We start from the raw sequence: 24,911 nt of genomic DNA on the forward strand, positions 1-24,911 counted from the left end.
GGGCAGACAGAGAGAAAGCTTATCTGTACGTTACAACAAATGATATAATGAACTTGTAGGGACTACCTCTTCTAGTGAAGGAAAGGAAATGAGCTGAAAACCCAATTATTTTAGTTGCAGAGGGACAGAATTCACACACACAAAAGTCACTTATTAGTTAATGTAATTTTAAAATCACTCCACCTCACTAAGACAAAAAAATTCAGCTTAAAGAAGGCTTCCTTCACACTCACAACATTTGACCCACATTTTTTGCAATCACACTAGTTAATATAGACAAATATTGGGTCTGATGTAATTTCACAGCAAAAAAGGGTTGAAAATAAAACTATAGAACTGAAATGAGCTCACTGGGACTGTGCGAGACAGCCAGGTGCCACGGTGTTCTGGGAGTGAGGGGTTCGCTGCAGACTGGTGAGCTCCAGCATGTCCACCTGCACGTCTGTCACATGACCAGGTAAGCACTTTAGCACAGTTAGAATCTTTTCCACCAGGTTATCACCATGGTGACCAACAGCACCTGAAAATCAAGAAATGGAGGATTTAAATGACAAGGGAAGTAACAATAAATACAGGCTGCCCTCAGGTTGTGATCTGGCTACATCTGCAAGTAGAATAATATCAGTCAGAGAGTTCACCTGTAAGATCCACTGTTCGGTCCACAAAGATAATGGATGCTTTATTCGGGGCTGTCTTCCTTCGGTTCTTTGCTTGAGGATGACTGGCCAGCTCTCCTGCTATAATTCGGCTCATTGGACCCACCGCAAAGCTCTCCTCCCTTGTACCTGTGGTCTCAAACATTGAGTTTAACGCTGAAGCCAAGGATTTGATTTCAAGCTGCAGCTCGACAGGGAGAGAGTTCATGTCTATATCATTTAGGCTTCCAAATCTCTTCTTCTCTGGTCGTTTGAAATTTATTGTCTCCAGGTCTACTGAGAGCAGGGGGAACAGGTGAGCAAAAGTCGGTGTGAGGATCAACTGCTGTGAAACAGGGGTGAAAATCACCGGCACATGCATGACTTCAGCTGTATAGTTCATGTTTCCCATCCACTCGCAGAGCTTTTCTTCAAACTGCTCAAATACACGGTTTCCTTCCATTTCTGCCGTGACATTGTTAGCAAGCAGGTGTACAGAGTGGGCAACGGTGGTGATGACCACACAGTACTGAAAGTGACTCAGGGATATGATGTCTTTGATGATGTCGACTGTTCTTCCCTTCAACAAGGTGTTCACCACAAACACAGCTTTGGGCTCATTCACGCCACATGCTTCGAAGCTCGAAAACTGCTTTATATTTCTGGCTCCAGCCTCCAGAAAGGCAGCAGCCCCTCCGCTCCAATGGAGAGTTTCTGCACACTTGTCATCCATAAAAACAACAGCCTTTTTTACCTTCGACAGCACCTTCTTCCACATCTCGAGCGGAAAGTGAGTAAAATCCTCACTCGTCAACATTTTGTCGGTTACAACCGTCAGCTAAATACTACGAGTTCAGAAAAACATTAGAAATGACAGCCAGAGTGTGTCTAGCAAACACACGCGTCTCTTGAAGGTGACGTGGCAATCGTGCGTCGCACCGTAAAGACGTCACACTTTCTCAAAGTTGTTGCTACAGCATCCCGGGCCAGGAGCAGAGTGGTCAATAAAATGCCAGTTTAACAGATGTTGTTCTTCTTCTTCCTTTTGTTTTACGGCGGTTGGCCAGTTTAACAGATTATTTTTTAAACGTATATATGAAACTGTATGCGTATTAGTTATACATATATTATATACTTTAGTAATAATATAATATAATTACGCAAATATTTAATACAAATAATTAATACATTTAAATGATCATTATCTAGACGTATTTAGATAATTAGTTCCGGCTAGAATCAGCCGTAGAGCTGGTTGCAGAGGTTTTCGGACACGAGCCGCTTACGTCTTTAACTGTCCGTTTTCACTGTGGTTTTTCCACCTTTATAAGTAGAACGGTTCCATTGAAGTTCGGGTACTTTTTGTTTTGTTTGGATTGAGACTTTTTGCCATGTTAAAATGTATGTGCACCGGGATTACCTGTTATCGCTGAGGAGGAAGGTGGGGGTGGTAGGCCTAAATATGATTAAATAGTGTTTGTTACAAATAGCAGACAGCCGTTATAATTAACAGTTAGGCTGCAGTTAACACATATTTGTCTTTTTCCCAGAGATAACACCGCTACAGATAACAGGGAAGAGACAGAAAAGGGCCCAACCAGGTATGTCTTAGGTGCTTCTGACAATCCCTACAGTAAGAAATAAGAGCAAATGCATAAAATATTGCATACGACTTCTTTTATTGTGTTGTTAAAAAGCTACCACTATGGTAGAACATATCAGTGAGCAGTGAACATTTTCACAATAAACTATGCATCCTCATTTCCAATTAGAACCAACTGCACTGCAGTAATGTAGCATTCAGGTATGATACAGTATTCATAGTACAATAATTGACAATGATCATTATGGTTGCACAATGTGTGCGGTGGCACCATGTGCGCTGCCTGTAATGTGCAGCCAGTCATGTGGAACATTAAGAAGTATTTGATGCTCATTAAATCTGCTGCCAAGCGAACAGTGTTTATTTGTGTCTGTGGCCCATTTTTTCCTGTTTTTGTGCCTGACAATAAATGTAACATAATCTGCATCATGTAGGAAGTTACTCCTTCAAACAATTTAGAAGATATGGTACAACTGATAATCACACCACATTTAAATATGCAAAACTCAGACACCATTGTTTCCCCAAATGTTGTAATAATAATTCTGGGTACTGTGCATTTTGACATGCATGTAGATATTGTTATTTTCATGTAATTTATTTTGTTTTATGTGGTCATTTTAAAGCTGTCCAGAATGATGAAGGCAGTGACAATGACACTGCTGATCAATGCAGTGATTTTTGAGCAGCCACTCTGCTGTGCATATGAGAGTTTAACTGCGCACCATCCATCTTCTGACAAAATAATGTTGGATTGTTGCGCTTTTTATTGTGTTTTCCTGCCTGTTGGGCATAATGTGAATGTGCATTATTTGTCAAGAGCCTACTTCTGTCAAAACGTAGCTTTGAGGTATTATTATGGCTCTTCTTTTTTTGTTTGGGCACATACCAGCAAATCTGAATGAAAGGAGTGCAAAGAAAATAATAAGAAAAACACAAAATATTGGCCATTATTGCACAGCACATCAGTTGGTTAAAAAGGCTCAAATTTTGTCAACAAATTATTTTGCAATAATGTTCTTGCTTTTCTTTAAGTATTAGAAAATGTCCGAGGACGAGGACTCCAAGAATTTTACTCGGAAAAGGCCCTGGAGGAATCTTGGTATGTTGTGTTCTTTGAACCTTTACATACAGTATGTCATTATTTTAATGATGTGTATGTCCTAATTGTATTCAGATTTACTTATTGTTTTTTTATATTTTTAGGTGCTGACTTAACAGATTACTTTAACTATGGTTTTAATGAAGAAACCTGGGTAGCCTATTATAGGAAACAAATGAGACTGCGTGATAATATCAGGGTAAAACATATTACTGATGTTTTTTTTAGGAGACCATAAACATAGACTATTATCTTCACACCGGAAGAGGATGTATTGCTCTTGTAACATCTGAGTACGTAATTGTTGTTATTTCACTCAGGACCAAAGGGGGGACACTAGATGTGTAGAAGAAGAGTTTCAATCATCCAGGTGGGTACAGCTTGTTTTCTTCTTACTGTCATTGTCTGTGTCCTCAGTGCTCCACCCAATTTGCCATTCTGTGCTGCAGCTCCAAGCTCTGAGCTGGGAGATGCTGGCAGCTGGTTGTTTTTCTTTGCTTGTGACACAACAGCTATCTGGCTGATGCCATCTGTTTTCTGTGATCCTTAGATGGGCTCAGCATATTAGGGTTGTTTTGGCAAGCCTTCCTAAAATGTAGAAGTAAACACAGACTTGTCTTTATCTGTTTAAGGCTGAAGTAGAACTTCATCGAAGGTTATTTTTTGTTTGTTTTGTTTGGATGTTTTTACATTTTCATTCATGTTTTTTTTTTCTAAACAAATTTAGGATCATTTTACAATAGAAGGAACATAGTTTTATGTTACAAAGCCAGACAACACCTATAGTCTATGTATAGACTAGGTGTTGTCTGGCCTTGAGTGTCTTTACCCGTACAAAACAGCATCCTACCCTCCCTTACTGCCATTTAGTTTAATGGTAGATGACGATGCCTATTAGAGGTCTCGACCATCAGCTGAGGCTGAATAACAGTAGTGGCCACTTAATTAAAGATCCGTCCCCTGATGATGTTCTCCTCCATCGGCAAGGTGACACTTCAGGGTAGGTCGTGTAGCGTCATGCATCTTCCTCTCCCCATGTGACAGAGCTGGACCAGGGGGGTAGCAGGAAGTTGTACTGTAGCACTTTGGAGACACACATTGTACTATCCATGAGCCAGCTCTTGAAACTGCTCCTGGCCTAAGGAGTTCTATATTTTATTTGTTTATCTGGGTGTGATGTTCTGCGTTGGTGTTTCATGCCATGCAAAATATTTGTTTTATGACAAATGTCCCCCTATTTCAAATTTGTGTGAAGGAAAAAAAAACATGTGTTCTCTTTGTACAAAGCAACTGGTTTAACATGAGTGTGTGTTTTGATCATTTGTAGTGTATAGTAAAAGAGACATAAGAAGCTCCAAGCATTTTTCTATTGAGCTGCCATTAGATGTAGTTGTTTTCTGTATGTTGATTAAGTCAAAGTGACAGAAAGAGGTTAGTGTCCCATCCATGAGTGTGTGTGTGTGCTTGCTCAATGACGATGTGGGTAGGGGGCTTAGCACTGTAAAGGCCTGTTATGTGAAGAAGGCGAGTTGACCCAAATAAGGAGGTTTAATGCATTAATGGACCTGCAGGGGGGTTGAAGTAGAGACAGAATGTGTGAGAGTGAGATTAGGACAAAGTAATGCCCTCCCTTTGAAAAAGTTATATAAATGCACATCATTGCCACATGTGCACATCTGTAAAGGTATGAAAAAAATGTTTTTAAGAAAGGCCTGCTTTTCACTTTTTGGCACTGTTTAATGAATTTGTTATATATCATATTACCTGATTAAAAGAGAACCATGGGACACTGTTGGATCGGGTTGCAGAGAGGAATCGCACAGATGTCCCAGTGATGGAGCAACCGATTTACAGGTAATATGGGTATGTGTGACCTATTAACTGTTTAAATAACTAAATGATAACCGTGTTTTCATGGTAGATGGATGCTACGATGTCCCATCAGGAAGATACCATGACAGCATTTCCTACGGCTGGACACAGTAGAAACCCCCCCTGTGCATTCATCCCTCCACAATGTAAGTCACACTTATGCTCATGTACAGTACCTCTACAATTAATGTGCTTGAATATTGACCTTTCTTGTCTAATGTGATAAATGTGAACAGATAAGGTGTCAATTAAGATACTGGGAGCGAGGGAATAGTGGGGTTTTTCAGGTGCAAGGGGCCCCAGGAGAACCCCCTGAGGGCTAGCATCATGCAGCTGCACAAATGACTAATGGCAATCTGACCATGTGCTTGTGAAGCTCCAACACGTGTCACAATAAATAATCCTGTGGGTTGAAGGACAGAGGTGAAGACTGGCAAATGTGTGTGTGTGCTTGAAGGCATTGTGCGAATATATGTCTTCCTGCTGCCAGGTGTCTGCTGTGCCATCCAGGTGGGAGTCCATCAGTGCTGTCAGTCTGGAGACTTCCTCTTGCTCTTTGTAGTGAATCAGATTGAAATCCAGGAAAGACTCCCTGGCGCAAGCACACAGCTGAACACATGCCATATCTCCATCTTCAAAGGTTCCAAAATAGAAAAGTCGGTGTGTGCCTTAAACCCCTCCACCAGTAAGCCCCGTACTGCCCAGCACACCATTGCCAGAGCTGCTAATACAACCAAAATATTAAACATCCTGTCGGCTGCAGCTTTGAACAGTCAATACCAGCTTTGAAGTGCATGTGTATTGCTTTTATTTAGGCCACTCCCCTTTCTTCAATTTATATGCCCTGCCTTCTTTTGTGATGCAAATGTGTAACATGATATAAATAGCCCCTAGTTAAAAAATGCTGGGCCAGCAGATTGTGGCACGAGAAATGTGCTGAGCAGACTGACCCTGAGGAATTGGACAGAGGAAAAAAAGGGGGCCTGTTTTAATTTTTTGTTTGTTTTTCAGTGAGGTCACATTAAATGCCGAGCATGTTTGATAGATGTAGATTTTGAGAGTGGAACTGTGTCATTTCAGGGTTGTACTAGTGTCATCTATCAGTGCAGCACAGCCAAGGTGAAGCTGTCTGCTGCTGTGTGCTGCAGCTAGCATTTCCTGCAGCTGGTTAGTAGGCCACAACAGTCATTGTAGCAACAGAGCGTGTGTGTGATTGTCCTCACTGACTGAAAATCACAGCTGAGGTGATCTGATGGTTTCCTGAATTGCCTAGCACATACCCTCTGAAGGGAGATATTGACGAACTACTGACCTTTAGACCTCAAAAGCTGTTGAACTGAGCAATATTAGCAAGTAAAGTTTAGAAGATGACGGAGGTGATTTTGTCGTTTAGTGTTTAGAATGTGTTTTTTAAAGGAGCTAATGGGTGCGCTGTTTACAGATGACAGGGCAATGGCAGGGTGCCATCACTGCATGAAGAATCATGCACATGTTTCCATGCAGATTGCCCCGAGACAGTAGCCCAGCACAAAAGCACTAATGCCTGTGCTGCAGTGCAGGACAACAGCCAGTGGTCTGATGTGAAATATCGGCCCCATCTAAAAACCCTGCAGCCTGTAGCTCTGTGAAACATTAGCATGAGAGAGAAAGCCACGCAAACACAAACGGCAGCAATCAGCCCTCAGCCATTAGCTCTCTCATATGCTGCCAAGCATGGAACTCCAGCCCCTCATCAAACACTCACTGGAGAGCACCGCAGGTAGAAACAATTACTCACTCACGCTAACATTGATGGCATGTGTGTGGACAAGTTGGTGTTTATTGTGTGTTTGAGTGTGCAGTGTGTTAGCACTGAACAATTACTATTGTCTTTAATCACTGTTACATTTCTGCTTTAGTTTTTTCTACGTTCATTATACAAACTGATGGTCATGTCTCATGGAGCGACTTTATCTATTTGTTCTAATTGTTTTTTGTTTGTTTGAATGTGGCACTAATAATTCCTGTTGTCCTTTGCTTTATGTAAAGGACAACATGAAGCACACCACAGGTTCAAGCTTTTGCTGTCTCTGTCTTTTAAAAGTTTGTGTGTACATGTTCATGTTTTTTTGTGAAATTCTGGCAGCTGTGCAACATACATACACAGCTCCTGTTATTCTTCTTTCTGTTTCTTTTTGTTTTTTTTATGTTTCAGAAAACGGCTTTCAGCCACTTTCACATTAGGGGTCTTTAAAAAAAACAAGGGGATGGTATCCAGATGTGAATGCATCTTTGTGCCTTGATACTTCAAAGGATTCCCTTTCTATACACGTGTGTGTGTGTGTGTGTGTTTGTATACGCTCAGTGTGATTCAGAGCTGATTGTGTTGCACAGTCACGTAAAATCTGAGCATTATAACAAGAGGGACCATTAACTGTGCAGTGAAGCATTTGACTTGTTCTGTTTTATTGATGGAGGTAAAGGCACGTAGGACTTGCTACATTTTGTTGCTCTGACATTTTGAGGCTGATCTAATTTCTCCACCCTAAAAGGAGTAGCAATATAAGTTATTAGATTATATTGGTTTTTAATGGGCTTTTGAAATTTCTGCTTGTGTTTTTGTTAGTTGTTATATTATATTAATGACGCTCCTCTAGCAGTATTGTATACATTTTTTGTATTTATATACCCATCACACATTTGCTCTGTGATGGGCTTTTTGTTGCCATATTTGTTTTTGTGTCTCTTTTATGAACTGTTTGATGTTTACGTTTGATTTTAGAATATATCATATATATAAATGTGTATTGCAAATGTGTCAAATCTATTACATGCTTAGATTAAACCAAATTGTTGCAAATGACCAAATGAATGTCTGATAAAACCAAAATGATATTGTGCTTTGTTAATGTGGTTTTGCCACTGAGGATTGAAATATTGCAAAGTGCAAAGAATATGTGAGCTTCATGGATTTGGGCATGTGACTAAACAGCCTTTCCTTTTCCTCCATGCAGCTTCCCAGATCTTTCCTGGTACCCAGGGCAGGTGAGTTTATTACTTTGTTTACATTACCTGTAGTGCCTCTGCACTCTCTGTGCAGCATACAAAAGCAGAATAAACTGCAGGTGGATCATACCAGTGACAAGGAAGAAGTACACAAATATTTTAGAGAAGCGTGACTCAGGTGCACGAAGAGGTAACAAAATCAGCAAAATGCAGGAGAGCAGACATTTGTCAGAGAGTGGACTAGAGATCATTAATAAGAGGTGCATAATGCCGAAAACAAACTCATTTGACACCCACAGCTTTTCTTTTGCTGCCTCATTTTTAGCTGGACTGGGTTTATCAAAGTCCACTGTGCTCTTCATCCTCCATCTGAGTCAATGGCCAAATAAGGTAGAAAGGAAGGCAGCAGCCTTGTTTGTGCATTCAGACTGCTGTTTATCAGTATCCAAGGCATCCCCCACTCCACTCTTCCGATCTGTGTCACAACCTGCAAACTCCCACGTTTCAGCTCTAATTTACACAACTTAAATCACAAGTGGGGCACGTTGTCCCCCAGGCTCTGCATTTTCTTACTAAGCTATGAATGCTGCTTCACTCCTGTTTTGTTTGCTGCTGTGCTTGTTTCCTTTGGATGTTGTTTCTTAATCCATCTCTCTGTCTGTCTCTCCAGCTTCCTGTCCCTTCATGTTTTTTTTTGTATTTCTTTCCCTTTCTCCTTATTTCCCGTGTCTGATGTGTGCCTGATTTGACTCTGTACTTTCTCCTAAAAGACATTTTTTCCCTCACATCTCAGTCCATCTGCCAAATCCTCACATCCTTCAGGGACTTACTGTTCCTATGAACTCTGCCAGCCATCTTTTGTGCACTTTATTAATCATTTCCTTTTTAACCCCCCCCCCTTTAACACATACATGTGCAGTGTCTACATTGATTGTTCCTGCTTCACTTGCTGCTCTGTGTCTCCCTAAGCGATATTAGGAACAGCAGGTATTTCTGGAATGATCTGGTCCCTGGCTTCCCATGCTATGAGGAGTCCCAAGGGCCCACAGGGCTCCAAAACCCCATATTTAGTAACAACAGGTTAGTTATTTTTACAGTAGTTTGTCTAAATAGTGATGTTTTATTTTGTCATTTGCAATTTTATATTCACTCTAACTCTAAACATTATGTGTTAGTTGTAATAAAAATAACACTGAGACTTGTGTCTAATATGAAAAAACTCTTATTCACAAATGGCGTTATGCCCAAAAAATTAAACTGTGGTTTAATTTTATTGAAAGAAATAAATGATTTAGATCTGTGATATAATGAGACTAACAAGGACAGACTGTTTTTATGAACCATTATGTGGCATTTTAGATGAAGTAACGATAATTATTTATGTTTAAGAGTCTGCAAGTTGTGGTTTCAGGGTAAGAATGACTTATTAAGCAGACATTTCATCATTCCCCCGTTTTCTAACAGTCACATGCTCACTGCACCAGATCCATTCTTCCTTTCGTTTTTTTCTTCTCCATTCATAAGCAAGCCTTTTATCATCTGTATGTGTCTGTTAGACCAAAAATAAGACTCTAGAGTGATGGACTGTTAACTATGGTATTCATGGTGCAACATGTTTGGACTTAACATACCCTTTGGAAAGCCCTTTCATTGGAAGAACTTCATACAACGAACCTTTAGCACATTCGGAAGTTTTTAGTTGGAAGCGGCTGTATTCAGGCCACATGGATAGGCAAAAGATCCAGGCAGTATCAGTAATATGCCCTCCATCCGTTCTCATGGGTTGGCAGGGACACTCTTCTCTTTGACAAGGAGCCAGTCACTTCAAACACTTGGAAAACACAGCTGTGCATTTAGAAAAGTGCTTTGATCATGTTTCAGACCAGTTCTCTTTAACTTCCATTTGTCTGTGTTCACTGTTTGTGTATATTAGAATAATTGACCTTAAACATTAGATAAAATTTCATTAACTTAACAATACATTCTACCATAGTTAAAACTGTTGATAAATACCAAAAATGATTCCAGGTTTCCACAAATATATAAATCTGCCGTCCTTGTCCTTTTTGTTAACATTCTTCTTCTTTATAAACTATTATGATAGATCTTTATATAGTCTTATCTGTGGAGGGTTTTTGTTTTTGTGATTTGACAGTCATAAAGTAGAATCACTGTTTTTTCTTTCAGTGGATACTTTGACGGCTTTCACGGTCCTTCTACTTCCCAACACCATTTCCCATTAGGTAAGAATGTGTTTAAAGTACAAAAACATACTGAATGAATAACGTTTTTACAAGCACCAGGCTACTGTGTTTACTTTTTCAATACAGTCAGCCATCCTTGGAGGTTTCCTAATTCCATACATGCAGTGTCTCAGCCGTATTGTAAGTATTGTAAAACTGATACTTTTCTTTAAGAAAATGAAAACATGTGATTTTGTCTATGAAGCCCATTATGTCCCACACACATTAACAGCTTTCACAATATTTGTAAAGTTTAGGCTCTGTAATATTATAATTATCATAAAAACTATGCATATATTGGTCCCAAACACTACTTTGCCTGCACTGACTTGGTGAATGCCTTGTTTATATACTGGGTTAATTAGAAGCTAAACATAAAACCCCCATTCATCTGTTTAACTTAACTCTGTTTTTTCTTTCATCTTAAATAGCAGACTATATGACTATCAGTCCTGGAGCAATGCATGCTTGGGAACACAGAAAAAGGCGGAGAAGGTACACCAAAGACAGAGGCCAATTCAGTGCACGTGGTCATGAAAAACACAGCACAAGAGGCCAGTATGAGAAGAATGACTACTTTACATGCAGCAGGTGAGTCTTATCTCTGGTGATCAGTTGACGGAATATATCATGTGCCATGTTGATCAAGCACAAGATACAGTGTGCCTTGTTTGATTTCATTTTCCCTCTTTCTGCTATTGGATGCCTTTGGAATGGATGTAAATGTCTGCTCAGCAGCTGTGGCCCTCTGGATAAGGCGACAGTATATTGGTTGCCATCCAGGCATTTATTCTATTTTGGCTTTGTTCAATATGTGTGCATGTGAAGTCTACCTCTCCCCCTTTCCCCTTTCATGCACATGCACACACACAAGCCAAGTTTTGCTGCGGAGCAAGCCTTGAGTGATAACCATGAATGATAGTTAGGAGGAGTGTGAAGCTGCACAGTCTGTTTGCAAGTTTAAGAAAAAAGATGAGTCCAGTGTGGTGTGGAATCAGAGCAGTGCAATATTTTATCCTTACTGTAGTGTGGATGGCAGTTTCTCTGTTACTTATTTTAAGTGGCAGAGAACCAAACGGTCTGAAGGCTTGTGATAGAATATGGATACCTTTTGAGTTACTGGTACCTTGGACTAGATTAATATTTATCAAAACAACTTGCATGTAGCAAAGATTTGTGTACTTCTTTTTGCAGAGGAAGTGTCTGACAAACATGTGTTAATTTACCTACGCTTCCACGAGGGTCAGCCTTTTAGCTCTCCAGTTATAGCTAATATAATCACAATGAAATAAGAAAATGTATGGCCATTGTGAAGAAATGCATACTGTGGTAAAAGATGTGACAGAAATCAAGACTATTGCAAGACCAAGGAAAATTATTGCCAGCATATGCAGAACAATTTGTTCTGTTGCAGTGTGATGAGACAAAAACTCTCTACATTTGTGGGCTTGCCAGGAAGTAATTGAGTAAACACTCTCCCAGGTGGAATTTTGGGCCTTTCCTCCCTGTGGCTCACAGATGATAACAGTCCATTGGATTCCCTCTCATTGATTCCACATAGTGCCCTACTACCCTACAGTCTGACAGGCAGCGTGTTGCTGTACATGCACTCACTCGTGCTCACATTTGTGCACAAACCAAATCCTGCCCTACATTTCCTCTGCACTCTCAGAGTTGTCCATTAGCCAGATGTCTATTTAATTATTATCAGCTCAGACAGCTGCCAACTATAATACACACAGGCACATCTTTCCTCCTCCTCACATCCTCCTCAGCTGACTTGAGGTGGATTCTATATGAAAGGCTGAGTGTGCCTATTGTATTGTCACCAAATACATGTATCAGGGATTCTCCCGCTGTAGCCTCTGACCTCAACTGGCCTCAGATCCATAGCTGGGACTGTCACTATTACTAAATACTTGACACTTTATGCAGAGTGACTGAAAACTAGGACTAATTTCTCTGTGCATGTCTGTGGTTTCAAAAGCTGTAATGCTGTTGATAACAATAAATTCCTGTGTCAGCTACTGTTGCATCTTCACTTTTAATTAACTTGCTTGGAAATAAGTGCAAAATAGCAGAAGTGACAAACTGGAGTATTTCTTAGTGTACTGCACTTTGTTAAAATCTCCTCACTGTTCTGCTTTTCAGCAGTTTTCCTTCTTTAAGTGGTGAGATTTTTTTCTGGAGTATATGACTAAATTCAGGTTTATGTGTACAATAGTTTTGTGGGTCAAATGAGGAAAGTGGGACAGGGGGACAGCTGGGTGGCTGTAGGCTAACTGCAAAATACAGGAGGAAAAGGAATCACATGTGCGTGACAGATACATCGGGAATGCACGAGAGATTTAACTGTTCATACTAAAGATTTGTTCTAATATCACTGCCACAACGGACTATTGCTGTGGCCCAGTGTGTACTGCTCACACCTTCTGGGCTCTCTTGATCTGTTTGCCCTACATTTTGGTCACATGATCAGGCAACACACTGCGCTTGTCATGTACACGTACACACACACACACACGCGTTCAGATTATATGTTTTCTGTTACATTGATTTATGACTGTGCTTGAGACTATTTTTAGACTGGATCCCGAGGGATTCATTGTTGGTGTGAGTGCAAAAGAGAGAGAAACAGATGGAGCCTCCCATAGCTTTGTTGCTAGCGACCCTTATTGTCCATTGACGAGGTTAGTCTGAGTGTTAGATTGCCCATTTGTGCTGCTTATTTTGAAGCTTGCTGGCCCACATGTCCTGTGCTGAGTCACACAAAGGCAGAGTGTGGCAAGCCAGCCTTCTAGGCATTAGCTACTGGTTATCAGTTGTGGTTGTGACAGAATGCCTTGAATTTACCAACGCCACCACTAATAGATTCCATGAGACTATAATGCTCACAGAGTGATATACTGTACATTTCTGATGGCCTTTACCTTTTCTAGTGGGTGCTGGCTAAGTAGTTGATTGGCCATTTGGTCAACACTTGTCCCCTTGAGTATAAATCTCTGGATGATAAATGAAGCTCTTTCCAGCTGGCACTGCTTCACTGTCTTATCATCTCTTCAGTGCACACATCTGCCCACACTTGCACAAGACATTGTGACACTGTACATTGTGGTGGATTTCTTACACATATAAATACCTCTTGGTTAGTTTGATCATTTGTCACAGAAAAAAGAAAATGATAACTGTCCAGCAATAGTTGAAACTAACTATTTTGTTGTAAAACCTGACGGAATTAAATCTTTCTGAATTGAAAGAAGGCCAGTGAAATACAATGCGCTGAAACGAAATTAGGGCATTGCTAATTCAGAACAGCAAAAGCACGGCAGTAAGATTTTACAGTCTTAAACATATTTGCACCAGTCTCATTAATGCCCAGGAGAGTGATTCCCTCAGCTAAAAACATTTGGAGAATAGCATTGTTCTGATTTTCTTAAGTTTTGCTTAGTTCTCTGTGGAACTTTGATGGCAGCTTAGTGAATTGGAGGATAGCCCTGTATCTCTGAGGTTTTGTTTTACATTTAGGATGCACAGCATGATCCAAATTGCCACTTTTTCTTGCCGTTGGCAGAGAGGGTACACTAAACCTGCCTTTTTCTCGATTTTCCTCAGCAGCTTTTGTGCCTGATGCCACTTTTATCCTGGCTTCAGGGTCTGTCTCGGGGCCTGCACATTTTTTCCTCCTACATCTGTTTTTATTTTCCCCTCCACCCAACGTCTTTTATGCCTTAATGTGACATTCTTTTTGTCTTAGTGCCTCAACGTCATGCAAGAAACTCATTTCTTTTCCAGGGCCGTTCCAAGGGTCTGTATCTAATAAATTTTATTTGTTACTTCTACAGTGCTTGCTTGTCCCTGCATGTAATGCTGATATTTGACTTAAACCATACAGCATTACATATAATTTATAGCAGCCATACATTTCTTTGCATTCTCGTCTTTTCCTGCCAACACAAAAAGTGAATAACATGTCCTTGCACAGTAGTTATACTGTATTGTATTTTACAAAGCATGTTTGTTTCTCACACACACACTACTGCAGATTCCACTTTTTAGATTTTATAGGTTTAAACATGGGCAGCAGAGACATTTGTTGTGTCTTTACCACAGGAGATTCTGCATCGAATTCCTGCTAAAACAATCCTGTATCACTGTATTTGTATCAAATACAGTGATTTTTGTCGCTGTAACTTAAATAAACCCCTAAATAAACTACATCCAATTCTATTTTTTCCTGTTTCCTTGCTGTGCATATGGCAATAAACGCTTTGAATTGAATGTTGAATCCAAAAACAGTAAAAAAAAAAAAAAAAAAAAAAACAAAACAATCCTGTTGATGTCCAAGAACTAAAACAAAAGGAGACGAGAGCAGAAATGTGTTATAGTCTGTCACCGACTGTCTCTGGCAAGTCCAGGAGCAGGTGTGGGATGATTTTTTCAGATTTTGGTTCACAGAAAGGCTTCTTCCATGTTTGTGTTTGGTCTTCAGTTGACAAAATGTTGCCATTGCATTTGGCTTCTGTATGTGTTGAATCACAAACAAGGAAAATTCTGTGTATGGTCGGTTTGAGACACAGCACCATGGGATGTGCCAGAATTACTAGTTAAGGTCACATTTATTTCCTTGTCTCTCTCCCAGAGGGTATATAGGGGAATGATGAGTGATCTCGTTCCTGTGGGGCTATAGAGCTCTTTTTTTCAAAACATCCTCCAGTTTTATCAATTACAAATAAAAAACATGCACTGCATGCATGTGCTGTATGTAATTTTTTTAGGTACAGGAAGCAAAAGAAGCACAGGGACACTACAGAGCGAGAGCACAAACATGGCAGTTTTAGAAAAGGCCGTGGAGAGAGGAGGCAGAGAGACAGCAGCGAGGGACAACGTGAAGCATCACAAAGGTTGAACACACACACACACGCACACACACACACACGCTTTGAATTGAATGTTGAATCCAAAAACAGTAAACAAAACAAAACAATCCTGTTGATGTCCAAGAACTGAAACAAAAGGAGACGAGAGCAGAAATGTGTTATAGTGGCAGTCTGTCACCGACTGTCTCTGGCAAGTCCAGGAGCAGGTGTGGGATGATTTTTTCAGATTTTGTTTCACAGAAAGGCTTCTTCCATGTTTGTGTTTGGTCTTCAGTTAACAAAACGTTGCCTTTGCATTTGGCTTCTGTATGTGTTGAATCACAAACAAGGAAAATTCTGTGTATGGTCGGTTTGAGACACAGCACCATGGGATGTGCCAGAATTACTAGTTAAGGTCACATTTATTCCCTTGTCTCTCTCCCAGAGGGTATATGGGGGCATGATGAGTGATCTCGTTCCTGTGGGGCTATAGAGCTCTTTTTTCAAACATCCTCCAGTTTTATCAATTACAAATAAAAAACATGCACTGCATGCATGTGCTGTATGTAATTTTTTTAGGTACAAGAAGCAAAAGAAGCACAGGGACACTACAGAGCGAGAGCACAAACATGGCAGTTTTAGAAAAGGCCGTGGAAAGAGGAGGCAGAGAGACAGCAGCGAGGGACAACGTGAAGCATCACAAAGGTCGAACACACACACACACACACACACACACAGTATTCAGCACAGTAAGATTTTCATTAGGGAATCCTGTTTCCTTGCTGTGCATATGACAATAAACGCTTTGAATTGAATTTGCATCCAAAAACAGTAAACAAAAACAAAACAAAACAATCCTGTTGATGTCCAAGAACTGAAACAAAAGGAGACGAGAGCAGAAATGTGTTATAGTGACAGTCTGTCACCGACTGTCTCTGGAGTCCAGGAGCAGGTGTGGGATGATTTTTTTCAGATTTTGTGTCACAGAAAGGCTTCTTCCATGTTTGTGTTTGGTCTTCAGTTAACAAAACGTTGCCTTTGCATTTGGCTTCTGTATGTGTTGAATCACAAACAAGTACAATTCTGTGTATGGTGGGTTTGAGACACAGCACCATGGGATGTGCCAGAATTACTAGTTAAGGTCACATTAGTAAAATCTACATATTCATTGGCTTTAATATGTAAACAAGATGCATGATTATCATATATTATAGTATGAACAGGAGAGATAAAGGTCGAAGGCAATAAAGCCAAACGGGGTTATATTCACATCCAGCTTATTTTTGAGATATAATGTTCATTTGTGTTTCCAGAACTGTGGTTTATGTCCACAGCAAAGCTCACTTAATCCTCTGGTGTTTCTCAGTTAAATGACTGAAGGGGCAGAGTGGACAAATTTACATCCCAAGCTCAGGCATGCTCTGAAATCTGTGATACTGCACGCTCAGCTGAGCACTACTGATGATTGAAATTATAAAATGTGAAAGCAAATCCTGAGGCCTTCATGCTATAATTTACTCCTGCTAACGCTGTCTCTTTGGGAGGCAGTTGACTGAGCTTTTGTGAGATGGTTGTTTCTATGTTAAAACTAATGGCTCAGAGCAAGAACAAATGTGGGCCTTGGGTCCTAATCCCCACTGCTAGCATAAGAGCTGTCTCCAAATATTGAATATATTTAGCTTTGTACTTGGAACAACTCTGCCCCTTGAGGCTTTCTCTCTCTCTGTGTTGAGCAAGTGAATGGTAATTATTACTCTTGCCATGTGTATTTCTGCACTTGTAGTGAAGTACTTTTCCTACAGACTTTTCTCAGCAAGATGACACTTTTATGCCATGTTTTTAGGTTTGTGATTTTGAAAGGTCAGAATTATTATTCTAAAATTACACAGCTCTAGCTGTGCCAAGGCGTTGGTTGAGGTGAGCTTGGAGAGTAGAGAGAGAGAGAGAGAGAGAGAGAGAGTGCAAAAAGCAATAGTATTTTTATACACTTGCTCTCAGCAGTGATTTTCTCGTTAATCTAATCTGTAATTAGCTTGTTTTGTGTCAGCCATAATGGCTGCTCTTCTATACCTGCTCATTATGATCATCCAATCAGAACATGTCTCCTCCAAAGATGTATGTGCTGTTTAGTAAATTGATAAGCAGCAGCTGGAGGACTATTAAGCGCTGAGTTGTATTTGATAGAACAAGGTCAAACAGTGGAATGCTGTAACACCATTATTGGGCATTAAATTGGAGTACTGCCATCGTTACAACTTATATTCATACCCTATACGTATTACTGCTTGATATAAAATAAGATAAGATTTTTAGCTGTACTTCAGCCAGGTAGGCAGTTGAGCTGTGAATGAAGGATCTAATTGTGTGAGACTGTTTTTTTTGTGTTGTGTTCTGATATTAATAGGATGTGTGGGCCTATCAGTTATAGTTGACAGTTCACAGATGTGTAAAAATTTAGGGAAGCCCAGGCTTTGGATGGAAGTGCTTGGCAATAGTGAGCATCATCATGACAATTGGATTGGCAGTTGTTATACTTGCAATAACTCCTCTCTTATGGCCCATTACTGCTGCCATGCTGTCACTAGACATAATGTTTCCAGCTCTGTCTGAATTCTTTCTCAAAAGTGGATGATTTCAGCAGTTTAAATAATTCCTATTCCTTATTATTTTGTGCAAATAGGCAAATCCATGTGTTTTCCTTTTGGGTGCCAAGCAAAGGTAATCCTTAAAAGTATTTTATGCCCATTTCAATTTAAAAAAAATATGACAATAGGAACCAACAACATCTGCCTTTTGTCCGCCGTAAGAAACAGTGCAATTGGTAGGTGGACACACAAAATATTACCCTGTTTTTGCACCTTTGTCAATAACTAAAGTAAGCCAACTTGGGCAAAAATTCCACTTGGTTCTACTGATTCCACTAAATTATTATTATTTATTATTAATTAATCTTACAGCATTGATATCCACCCTAGACTACTCACGATGTACTATACATGGGCCAGTAGTTGGTGTAGATCAGGCTCAAACTGTCTCTGAGACTAGAAGGGCGAGGTGATGTCAAAATCTACAGTAAAGTTGCAGCCATACATGTTTGCAGGTGTTCATTCCAGCCAATATATCTCCCCTGTCACCTGATTCCCCTTGCATGAGCATGTTTTTATATATGTCAGAGGTTGCATAAGAGAGAGGGAAAAGGTGTAAAGTACATACTGATCAGTCCTCTAGTCTCACTGGACTGCAGGTCCAACATTGAGTAATAGATTCTTCTAGGTTAGAGGATACTGCAGCATGGCTGCAAAGCATTAGTGTAAAGGGCATGCTGTGACACTAGTGTTGAGCACTTTGTTACTGAATGTCTTGGCCCATGGAGGCTACAAAAGCTCAGGCAAGCATACAGGCAAGCAGAGAGTAATTAAGCTTTATTCCCTTGTCTCTCTCCCAGAGGGTATATGGGGGAAAGATGAGTGATCTCGTTCCTGTGGGGCTATAGAGCTCTTTTTTTCAAAACATCCTCCTGTTTTATCGATTACAAATAAAAAACATGCACTGCATGCATGTGCTGTATGTAATTTTTTTAGGTACAAGAAGCAAAAGAAGCACAGGGACACTACAGAGCGAGAGCACAAACATGGCAGGTTTAGAAAAGGCCGTGGAGAGCGGAGGCAGAGAGACAGCAGCGAGGGACAACGTGAAGCATCACGAAGGTCGAACACACACACACACACACACACACGCTTTGAATTGAATGTTGAATCCAAAAGCAGTAAACAAAACAAAACAATCCTGTTGATGTCCAAGAACTAAAACAAAAGGAGACGAGAGCAGAAATGTGTTATAGTGGCAGTCTGTCACCGACTGTCTCTGGCAAGTCCAGGAGCAGGTGTGGGATGATTTTTTCAGATTTTGTTTCACAGAAAGGCTTCTTCCATGTTTGTGTTTGGTCTTCAGTTAACAAAACGTTGCCTTTGCATTTGGCTTCTGTATGTGTTGAATCACAAACAAGGAAAATTCTGTGTATGGTGGGTTTGAGACACAGCACCATGGGATGTGCCAGAATTACTAGTTAAGGTCACATTTATTTCCTTGTCTCTCTCCCAGAGGGTAGGGCATGATGGGTGATCTCGTTCCTGTGGGGCTATAGAGCTCTTTTTTTCAAAACATCCTCCAGTTTTATCAATTACAAATAGCAAACATGCACTGCATGCATGTACTGTATGTAATTTTTTAGGTACAAGAAGCAAAAGAAGCACAGGGACACTACAGAGCGAGAGCACAAACATGGCAGTTTTAGAAAAGGCCGTGGAAAGAGGAGGCAGAGAGACAGCAGCGAGGGACAACGTGAAGCATCACAAAGGTCGAACACACACACACAATGTTTTGGTGGATAAGGAAGACAGCAGAATTACCCTGTTTGTTATGTATGTTTTTACATTAACAGAAGTAGCAGGGTTGATGATCGTAAGGACAGGGACAGAAGAAGCAAGGAAATCAAATCTGACTGACTTTCAGTCTCTCAGTTTGTTTAATTTGACAAACTGCTCTCTGGCATCTTACAGTTGCATCAGAAAAAGAAAGTGTTCTTATAATTACTTACTAACTGAAGATGATTTTATGTTTATGTGTTTATTTCATATGAATGTGTGGTGATGTAGTTGTAGTTCATGTTTGAAAGACAGTAAAACATACTTATTTTTTTTTCAAATGACTTTATTGATCATTTAACCAAATGTACCATCAGATATACTATACAGGCCAAAGCGTGACAGACAGAACCACAGCAGATGGACCTCAGACCATCAACTGATACACAAAAACCAAGTCAGTTTTTTTTTTCTTAAAAGTAAGAAAATTAGTAAGGCCTCCACAATGTCACCTAATTAATTTTTTTAACATGTTATGAACACATCGATCCTTTATTTTTTCATATATTTTCCTTGCCAGTGGTTTGATAATTTAGCCATAGCTTCTGAAATAACAGAAAAAACCTCACAGACTACTACTTGGCAACGTGTCCTCAAGGTCAACAGATAAAGATGACAACCAACCACTGTCAGTACAAACAGAATAAAGCCTACATTTAAAGGCCATACGACAAACAAAATAAACATATTACAAGTACTTGGATCAGTACTTTATTTAGACACCCAACATTTACAATAAAGAAATGTGAGTCCAAATTAACGCATTTCCTAATATGTAACTACTGGAATTGGCAACGTGTTTGTCTCCACTCAATCTTCCCACCCCACTCACTGGATGCTGTTCCAGAGAATGACAGTGTCCTCTAAACAGATAACGCCCAACATCCTTGTTAGAAGTGGCTCAGGCCTGGATCCTCTCAGTTCAGCAGTCTCTGAGGGGCAAGTTAACCTCTGGTAACAATCCAGTCTTATGTCTGCCCCTCTCTAAACTCCTGGCAAAGTCTCATCTGTCCATCAGAAGTGAGGTATCCAACCAGCTACAGCACTATTCTAAGCTTCTCCCACACAGCAAGCTTAGGGTGGTCAGCCAGTCTAAAGCTCTGCCTTCCACATTCCTTGGTTAGTGCCACTGAAGCAGTGCTGGATGCCTTGAAGCACTGCTACAGCAGGCTGCCCGGCCAAGAAACAATGGTCAGGGTGATTTTGCCCCGGAGCTCCTTCAAAAGACGAACCAAGGCTGTGTGAGTCATTCCCCAGGTACTCTTCCCGTTCACCTCGAGCAGGATGTCCCCACATCTAAAACAAAGAGACGGAGATCCTGCAAATGAACATTTTTCAGCTGCAAGACATTTGTCGTTTGTTTAGAATGGACATTGTGCTCATGGGCAGCAGTAAGTGATATACACTGGCTGTATACCTTATCCTGCCATCATTGTAGGCTGGTGTCCCCTCCACGATGGAGCGGATAAAAAAAGATTGATTGCAGTTGACCTCCTCCTGACCTCCCACAATACTGAAGCCCAGGCTGCCTGAAGTGCTCCGCCGCAGGACGATGTCTTTGCAGCAGTAAAGATGCCTGCATGAGCCAAGAGGGAGATTAAACACACTAATCTCTCAACTGCATCTTTAAATTACACACACTGTATATCTACAGTATGTGGGCCTCAGTTAGACTGCTAAAACGGCCCATCATTGAATGTGGGATATTTCCTTCCCAGAGATTTGAAACAATGTCAGGTCTTGTCTACATTTTTCACATTAAATCCATATTTAGTTCAAGTATGTATGTACAAGTATTTATCAAGTGAAATAATTTTTTTTAGAATAAAACCAGAAGCAGCAGTTGTTCTGTTCTCCTGACAGCACACAAAATAAATGTATATCCTATGCCAGAGCAAAACTTTATCGTTCTCAGAAGTTTTACTAATATAATGGTGGTGGTGAATATTTAGGCCGAAAAGTTTCAAAGTATAATGAGCTTTTTCATCCCAGCTGGCCTTGTCAAAATTTTAGTTGGCACCAGCTGTCAGAGGTCAGAGGTATCAGTGTGAGTAGATGGAAATTATACTGGGTTCAGAAAAAAAGGTATGAAAATGTAAATGAGTGCACCAGTGTGCTCACCTGGGTAGCTGCAGCCACGACACCCACAGTGGGGAGTGGTCGTCATTGGGCAGCAGGCTCTTGGTGCTATCTGTGGGTGATGGCGTGAGACAAGGCGGCAATGTGCTCTCTTGGAGACTTTCATCGGGAGGACGCATCTCCAAGACCTTGAGCACCACAGGAGAGGAGGTGTTCTTCAGGTTGGCCACTGCCTCACTTCGTGTCACCCCCGTCAAATCCACCCCGTTCACGTTTAACAATATGTCACCTGCAGGGAGAAGTGGACAGCACACCTCATCCTCTGCACAGGGTTGCTGCCTTGATAATAGCTTTTTAAAAGACCTCACAGGGCAGGACTCATCATCTGCCTATTTAATATTCATCAGCCTGCCTGCAAGAACACAAAGGGATGGAAACCAAGCACCACCTGTGCTTTAAAAAGCCTTCCAGTGATGAAAGTGGTGCAAAGATAAATAGACAGCACAGTCCAGCTTGCTAGTAAGCAACTCAAAGGACATGTTTGCCCTGCGAGGATATGCAAATGCAAATTACTACTCCATTACAATACACAAACATGTTTCATAAGCGCATAAACAGAGACAGCTGCTGCTGCTGTGTCCCATATGAATACAGTAATGTGCACCTTGAACCACACACAGGACAACACACTCAATTTACTTCTGTTTTTAAAATACTGTTATGCCCCATCAGGACATTTCTCTTAATTCCTCTCATAAAGAGAGCTTCAGGCGGGGGGGATTGAGTGTAATGACAGGCTTAATATGGTTGTGTTTTAAGATGGATATGCTGGAATCAGCAGTTGGGGTAAAAATCTCCCACTCCACTGCTGCTAACACTCACATGTGTGTGTGCCTCTTCATGTTTGCTGTTTCAGACCTGACAGATTTTACATAACAAAATAATTGGACACAATAAGTTCTGATTGCTAATGCTAATGTTTGTGTTTTTGGTTGTGTGTTAGAGGCAATTTGCAGATCACTGAACCATAGCAGCACCACATTTATTTTGTTTGTTGAATAAATGAAACAAATTAAATAAATAAGTCTTAAGTGTTCATCAATCACCTCGTCTGTTAATACAAAGTATTCATCACCAAAGCCAAATCTGTAACAGTCTGTCTGCCATGAGGTGCTTTGAACAACACTAACAATACATAACTAGCACTCAGTCCACTAAATGAGTATTCATTTTGCACAAAGGCAATAAACATTTCATGCATTGTAATAAAAGATATGAGTAATATTATGATACATGACTGGACATCATTTTACCTTTGCGAATGGAGCCCTCCTGTCCCACCACTCCATCAGGGTCCACATTCGTGACATAGATGGGAAGGTCCCACCCTCGGCTGGACATGCCACCGGCTACAGTCATACCCAGGGAGTCATAGGGCTCCTTAGTTAGAGAAACTGTCTTCTCATAGCATGCAGGCTTCTGACAAGAGTCCTTTAGAAGGAGAGAAGGAGAGAGAGAGAGTAATTGTTGCGGAGGCCATTAATAATAGATAGAAGTGCCTAATTTTAAAAATAACAGGGCTGTTTTTTTGCTCCCCCGAGTCATGTTTTTATGTCCCAGCGCCATGGTGTCAGACACAAAACACATTAATTACTGATGCCATCTTATAAAGTTATAAACACAATGAACAATGATATGAACTTACACCAAGGGCACCTACTATAGAATACATAATCTAATTAGATTTTGAGCAGCACATTGGCAAAATAATAAGGACTGTTTTTTCTGAGACTTGCGATAATGATAAGTCACATGAATGCCACCCATGCTGAGCTATGGGAACACAAGGCCAATAACACAGACACAGTTTATAGCTAATTGATGAATGACCTCATTAGCATAACTGGTAATGTATAATATATGGAGGTTATTAAAGTAGGACATCAGGAAGCTCAAGTGCCACCTCTGAGTGCATGTTCAATACAGAAAAAAACTGATTTATTCAAAGGCATCATGATGCACCATTTTGCGTGGTGAACGAGGTTGTGTGTGAGATTTTATTTATGGTAAGTGTGTCTGTGAGTCAGATGAGGGAGCGTCTGGTAATGAATAACACATGGACACACTGAGGCTGATGGGATGTAGCTTGTGCAGCCTCGCTAATGTGCTGCATTCACACTTTTCTGCTGTGCTAAGAGCAGGAGATGACTGGCAGTCACATTACTGACCTCAGGTCACAGCAGCGATTCTAGCTGTGTGAAAGGTGTCCACATTCACTGCCTTCCTCCACATTAACCTATATAATGTACGTGTGTGCACTGCTGTAAGGTGGCTTTTAATTAATTTGAAGTTATGATGCTATGTTCATTCCCATATCAGAGCAAAAGTAAACACCTTGTTCAGTAAGGAACTGGTTAAAATCTTTTGGGTACAGGTGGTGGAGGAAAACTAAATCCTTCGGGGTTGTTGATGTGCATGCAAAAATTCTGAGAGAAGAAGACCTCCCGCTGTACTGCTTCAACAACATGCTCAGCTTTGATGGGAGAATAATACCTCCATGGATCATTTGCACCTGAAAGGGAATATTTATCATGGGGGAATAAAGCTCCTCTCTGTGTCTCACCACTGGTTGTGTGTCTTGTGTAGATGTGTCTTGTGTAGATGTGTCTGTATGTGCGGCTCACCAGCAATGTTTGCTCTATATCCACAGGAGAATATGGTGGGGGACCATCCATGCCCCATGGAGCCTCTTGTAAGATGTCTGGGGTGGGCAAGCAGATCTGACGAGACACTATGAAATGGACACCCTCTTCGCTTGCCTGAAGACAAACACAAAACGTTGTTGACACAAATTTCAAATGACAACTACAGCAATAGTTTTGAAAGCTTTAATTACTTTCTGGCTTTAAGGAATGGATCAATCTCACTTTCCTGTCTGCCAAATATGTTGCAACAAGAAGCAACTGGTTACCTTAGCTTAACTCAGCAAAATGTTACAGAAATCCAAAGAGAAAGTTTCGATTTCTGTGGAACTAGCACCAAATGATTTGATACGCAGAAACAACTAGGAGATGTGCAAACAATTAAATTTAAAAAATGAATTCTAAAAAGT

At 40.6% G+C, this 24,911-nt stretch overlaps 2 protein-coding genes across 4 annotated transcripts in view; both read right to left on the bottom strand.

Moving 5' to 3' along the window:
- Positions 1-1,562, bottom strand: part of scfd2 (sec1 family domain containing 2) — a 70,735-nt gene extending 69,173 nt beyond the window's left edge. Inside the window, exons 1-2 of one of the 2 annotated variants that reach the window (XM_028404461.1) lie at positions 639-1,562; positions 358-520 (exon numbers count right to left, since the gene is read on the bottom strand). In XM_028404461.1, coding sequence (XP_028260262.1) covers positions 358-520; positions 639-1,452 — 977 coding nt within the window. In that variant the 5' untranslated portion in view covers positions 1,453-1,562. Of the gene's footprint in view, positions 1-351; positions 521-638 lie in introns of both variants that reach the window. The other variant, XM_028404460.1, reaches the window with a different exon arrangement.
- Positions 1,563-20,038: 18,476 nt separating this feature from the next.
- The window catches only part of lnx1 (ligand of numb-protein X 1), a 28,146-nt gene continuing 23,273 nt past the window's right edge, over positions 20,039-24,911 (bottom strand). For both annotated transcript variants that reach the window (XM_028404025.1, XM_028404024.1), the window contains exons 7-11: positions 24,484-24,618; positions 23,113-23,290; positions 21,842-22,088; positions 21,138-21,296; positions 20,039-21,016 (exon numbers count right to left, since the gene is read on the bottom strand). In XM_028404025.1, coding sequence (XP_028259826.1) covers positions 20,881-21,016; positions 21,138-21,296; positions 21,842-22,088; positions 23,113-23,290; positions 24,484-24,618 — 855 coding nt within the window. In that variant the 3' untranslated portion in view covers positions 20,039-20,880. The remainder of the gene's footprint in view (positions 21,017-21,137; positions 21,297-21,841; positions 22,089-23,112; positions 23,291-24,483; positions 24,619-24,911) is intronic.

The sequence above is a fragment of the Parambassis ranga genome, chromosome 4, assembly GCF_900634625.1.
Source record: "Parambassis ranga chromosome 4, fParRan2.1, whole genome shotgun sequence".
NCBI classification, from domain to species: Eukaryota; Metazoa; Chordata; class Actinopteri; family Ambassidae; genus Parambassis; species Parambassis ranga.